Source organism: Carassius carassius, chromosome 38, assembly GCF_963082965.1.
Source record: "Carassius carassius chromosome 38, fCarCar2.1, whole genome shotgun sequence".
Lineage (NCBI taxonomy): Eukaryota > Metazoa > Chordata > Actinopteri > Cypriniformes > Cyprinidae > Carassius > Carassius carassius.
In genome coordinates, this window is record NC_081792.1 from 29,322,812 (window position 1) to 29,327,995 (window position 5,184).

General features: G+C 36.7%; 1 protein-coding gene across 5 annotated transcripts; it reads right to left on the bottom strand.

The window, feature by feature from the left end:
- Positions 1-1,328: 1,328 nt before the first annotated feature.
- Positions 1,329-4,911, bottom strand: LOC132119746 (E3 ubiquitin-protein ligase TRIM39-like). 5 transcript variants are annotated; one of them, XM_059529969.1, is made up of 9 exons: positions 4,772-4,893; positions 4,308-4,330; positions 4,121-4,204; positions 3,197-3,750; positions 2,993-3,088; positions 2,406-2,639; positions 2,188-2,326; positions 2,060-2,095; positions 1,329-1,923 (listed from the first exon to the last, which is right to left on the bottom strand). In XM_059529969.1, exons 3-9 carry the CDS (start codon positions 4,182-4,184, stop codon positions 1,376-1,378), a joined length of 1,671 nt encoding a protein of 556 aa, XP_059385952.1. In that variant the 5' UTR covers positions 4,185-4,204; positions 4,308-4,330; positions 4,772-4,893; the 3' UTR covers positions 1,329-1,375. The 5 variants fall into 5 exon arrangements, with proteins under 5 accessions (XP_059385952.1, XP_059385955.1, XP_059385951.1 ...); XM_059529972.1 differs by lacking the exon at positions 4,308-4,330 and having other exon boundaries at positions 2,060-2,086; positions 4,772-4,911; XM_059529968.1 differs by lacking the exon at positions 4,308-4,330 and having other exon boundaries at positions 4,772-4,911.
- Between the last annotated feature and the right edge of the window lie 273 nt (positions 4,912-5,184).

The following is a 5,184-nucleotide window of genomic DNA, read 5'->3' on the forward strand; positions in this document are numbered from 1 at the left end:
CAATCATTTTTAGTCAGCTTTACTCATTATGTTGTTTTAATCATTGTGACTCTCTTCTTTTACTTTTCTGAACTATTTGTTTTTGTTGATGTTTTTTATAAATAGTTACACATTCATGTGTAATTTACACATAACTTACATTAAACCATTTTTAATATATAACTTTCTCTCCTCAGAGCATCCAGTATAACTTACATGAGTTCTCTTAAAATCTCCAAGGGTTCACAGAGCAGCACGATGTAAGTATTTATTTATTTGACATTGAAATAACTGAAATGTTTTTCTGTTCTTTTTTTCTTTTATTATCTTCTGAGAAATCCTAGCCTTGCCGAACCTGTTACATGATGATCCTGCTGTGCTGGACTTTATATGATAAATGAGGTAAGTCTGAGTTTGTGCACGTGTGTATACATATATATAGTGTACACACACACATTACATACACTGTGTGTGTTATTGTAATAGACATTGTGCATTTAATTACTCCACAACCATTAATCAATTCACTGATATGACAAAAAATAGTCTTGAGCTTTGCTGACACCTAATGGACAAAGTTAGGTACTGCACCTAAACAAATCCTGAAAGCTCATTTTTGAAGATATCACTTTAAGATAAGTTTAACATGTTTTATAAAATGTGTTTGTATAAATATTTTGTCATAAACTAAAACCTCTATAAGATTTCTATTTCACTTTAACTTTTTTTCAACTCAACAATGAACTGCCAAGGTTGTTCCTTAAAATGAGGCCAAACTTATTTCTGTGCTCCAAAACTTCCAATTTTTAATGAAAGCTTTTTTTTGACTGACATTTTTGTCCTCTAAATACCTCCAAAAACAGCGACCAGAAATGTAAAGAAACAAAGTTGATTCTCAGGTTTTCCTAACAAGCAAACATTTTTTGTAAAATAACCCCAAAAACCACGAATGATGATTTTTTCTTTTAATGTGACTTAACAAAAAAAGAAGCCCAAAGTTGTGTAAAATACATGGTAAACATTTGTCGTTTTGTATAATTTTAATGAAGTGATAAAGACCTGGATAAAATCTGTCGTATGTTTTATTGGCATATATATATATATTATGTGATATTTATTGTGTATTGTGTTCTGCTGTCTCACTCCTTATAACAGAAAGATCACAGCCATCTCAGTTCTACAGACATTATCAGAGTTTTGTGTTTTTGGCAATTTCACTTTGTCAGCAAGAAAAATGTCAGAAATATTTATGAAAAGTTTAACAAAAATTCATTTACTGAACAAACATTATATTTACATCAAAAATATGTGATAAAATCATTAAGATTTAAAAAACTGAAAAACAAGTGATAATAGCATTCATTATTTTAATCTTGCATTTGATAATTGAGTAAATTCATTTATTATAACTGACAGGTGTGATGATCAGTGGGCTTGAGTTTTTACCTCCATCATTAAAGCATGGGCTAAAACATGGATAGAGTTTTTCAGTGAAAGACTGAGCAGTGAAAGAGTAGATATGAGAGCTGGACTCCACATCATAAAAGCAGACCAGACCCTCCTCATAATCCACAAACACACCGACCCGCTGCGGCTTCACTCTCAGAGACAGAGCGACAGAAGGACCAGCACCGGCTTTATATTCATCTCCATTCCTCAGCCACACAGTCCAGTATCCATCGCTGGGTCTCACTGTGATCTCTCCCTTCCTGTTAATGGATTCTCTGGCCACTCCTAAAGTCCATTTAGTCTTTCCCTTCACCTGCACCTCAAAATAAAATCTCCCTGAGGAGAATCCCTCCTTTCCCAAGACATAGACACATGGATCAAATCTCTCTGGTTTGTCTGGGAGTTTCTGTCTAATGTCTCCACATCTCACTTGTTTTCCATCATCAGACAGAATGAGATTAGGTTGAGCTGTATCAGGATCCAGAGTCACATCCACTGAGAAAACAGAGAATACAGATATTCTGTGATGCTGATGTTTTTAGTTAACCCAGTGTTTAATCAGATTGTAGTGCAGTAATGAAGCAGTGAGTGTATGAATGTAAACTAGTGTAGTGCAGACAGCACACTGTACCTGCATACTGCTGCATCCACTTCAGCTCTGTAGAGACTAATGACAAGAAAACAATCAGATCTGAAGCTTATATTTAAAGAACAGAGCACACTATCATGTTTCTATCTGATCAGTGTGTATTGATGTACCAGTTAGTGTGAGTTTCTCATCTATAGTGTCCTTCAGTTGAGTCAGATCTCTCCTCAGAGTCTCCAGACTCTCATGAGTCTTCATACTGATCTCAGGCCAGTTCCTGGTGTTTCTAGGGCTGCACAGGGATGAGTGAATCTACAGCAGGAGAGAGGAGAAATCCTTCAGCATGTCATATCCTGCATTATGATTGATCAGAGAGATCATGTTGACTGACCTGTAGGAGGTGGAGGTGATCTTCAGTGTGTGAGAGCTGCTCCAGCTCAGTGTTTCTCATCTTTAGCTCAGTGATCTCCTGCTCCAGCTCTTCAATCAGCTCTTGCTCCTGTTTCTCTGCTGCTTTCTGCTGCTCCTCCATCATCTCCAGCAGTTCAGTCTGATGTCTCTCAATGGAGCGGATGAGATCAGTGAAGAGCTCCACACGGACTGCTTTCTCCTTCTCTGTGTTTCTCTGCTCAACCAGGACAGGCAACAGATTATTAGCAGTGTTTGCTAACAGAAGAATCTGTGTAACTATTGCTCATACACTTTTATTCACACACACAGGCTACATGTGTTTTCAGAATCCCTCAAATGAAGTATTAAACTTCACTCTGCACCCTGGACGAGAGCAGAACAAGCCCTGGACATTTTAGTTCTTGTTTTATTGGCTGTTGCTGTATATTTGAGTCTGATAGTCATCCGTCATTCGTTTGATTGTTTGTTTATTTTGTTATTGTTATGTCTTCTCAATGTTTCTAAACATTGAAGTTTGTTGAAATGGTAAATATTTACATTTATTTTATTCTATTATTTTAAACTCACTTTTCTGACTTCTGCTGAGTGTTTGATGTCTTGAATCTTCTTGAATCTGTTCTGGATCATCAGCTGCACGTCTTTCTGTGTCTTCATCAGTTCAGTCTATAGAGAGAACAACACAGACACATTTATCATAACACAGATTAAACAATATGAAATAAAATCTGATTCCTCATGATATCAGTCCTTTAAAAGAATAATAACGTCTACCTTCTTCTCTTGACTCTCCTCTTCTATAGGAACAGTGTTGTGGTTCTTGTGGTCTGTCTCGGTGCAGAATGAACACACACATGTCTGATCATCTCTACAGAACAGATCCAGAGGTCTCTCGTGTTTCTGACATATATAGTCCTCCAGATTACTCACAGGATCCATCAGTTTGTGTTTCTTCAAACGTGTTACTCTCAAATGAGGCTCCAGGTGAGTTTCACAGTAAGAGCTCTGACACACCAGACACGACTTCAGCGCTTTCAGCTTTCTTTCCTCACAGAAGTCACACACAACTTCAGTTGTTTTCTCAGGACTTTTCTTCTTATAGTGATCTACGAGCTCTCGGAGTGTGGTATTAATCTTGAGATCAGGTCTTTGCTTGAATGTTTCTTTACAGTATGGACAGCTGCAGGTCTGGCTGTTGTCCCAGCACTTATTCAGACAGATCTTGCAGAAGTTGTGTCCACATGGAGTCGAGACTGGATCAGTGAACACATCCAGACATACAGAGCACTGAATCTCCTCAGACAGTGAACTCATGGAGGATGACATGACTGGAAAGAGACATTATTTAGGATTAGTGTGAACTCCTTCAATACTGTTTATGAAGAATCCCATGATGCACCTCATGAAGCTGGTTGAATGTAAAGAGTGTTTAGAGACAAAGAGTGCTGAAGAAACTCAAATATAAAGAGATCATGTACAGTCAGCTGGTTATTATTGTAAAATGAACCCAGACAAGCTGATCAGAACCTAAATGTGAAGCTCATTACATAACCTCTTACCTAAATAAATAAATATCTGTACAAGAATTATTCTTGTTAAAGTGAAATTATTTGATCTGCTTTACATTCCTGAGCTGTACATATTCAATATTATAAAAGAAAAGTCAAAGTCAAAGTGTTTTCTGTGTTATTGACTCACATGGAGGATTATGTTCAATACTCTGTCTCCTGGTTTTTCTTGCTGTTAGTGAAGATTCTGCCATTGTTCTTTCCCTCTTAAAACCTTTTAAAGAAAAATGATAGTTTAACTGGTTAAAATGTGAGAACTGATAGTGATGGAAACACAATCATTCGTTTGAAACAAAGTGAGAGACTCGTAAACTTACTGAGCAATCTGAACTATGACCTGCTGTTTAAAGAAAGTACAAAGTACAAGCTTTATATTTTCCAACAAACATATATATCTCCTTATCCAAAATTAGATTAATCTTTCCCCAAAATATATTAAATGATCATAAGTTATTGTGTAATGTAAAAGTGATTTTCAGCTGCAGTGAAGCAGGTTTGTGTTCAGTTTGTCTGCAGGTCATTTACTTCCTGTTTTATCTGTTTGTCTTTATGTCGCGTGACAAAATGACAGAAACACCAAACTTTGTTCAATCTAATGACATACTGTTAATACAATTCTGATATAATTTCAGTGCATTAAACAACTAAAGTATCGGAGTATTTGACACAATTAAACCTGCTTCTGTTCAACTCATTCCAGTCGGACATAAACTCTACTAAACCAGACCACTGCCATTAGAAACCTGTTCAGGACAATCTCTCTTATATTTCTATCACTCACCTGTGAGTATCAGATGTGTTCACAAGGGTCTCTGAACGACTCAATATTCAGTTGTTTAAAGAGTTCGATGGTTTCTGGCGTCCATGTTTTTGATCAAGTTAGTTTCACTTTCTCGGAGTCTCTCACTGAACTACAGTGATGTCAGAGCTGTTCAGGGTGTATTCTATGGAAAGCCAAATGGGTCAGAATTCACGTGCTTTTCACCTCCGTATCAATATTAAAACACCGTTTTCATAACGCCGTCAAATAAGTTACGCAAGATGCCACCATATGGCGTTCGGATGAGCTCATTAATATGACGTTATAATATGCACTTATGAGGTGTGATTTATTTGAGGTGTAATTTGTGATTGTTTTTTTTACTTTATGCGTCTGAATAATGTACGTGTGGATAAACGTCTGGATAATGTACG

What these genes read in the sequence shown, in the direction of transcription:
- LOC132119746 (XM_059529968.1), bottom strand. Translation starts at nt 4,184, where the DNA reads ATGGCAGAATCTTCACTAACAGCAAGAAAAACCAGGAGACAGAGTATT. An exon ending in ACTCAGCAGAAGTCAGAAAA is followed by an intron (nt 2,640 to 2,992) that starts GTGAGTTTAAAA and finishes CTGGTTGAGCAG; the next exon opens with AGAAACACAGAGAAGGAGAA. An exon ending in ATCACCTCCACCTCCTACAG is followed by an intron (nt 2,327 to 2,405) that starts GTCAGTCAACAT and finishes CTCCTGCTGTAG; the next exon opens with ATTCACTCATCCCTGTGCAG.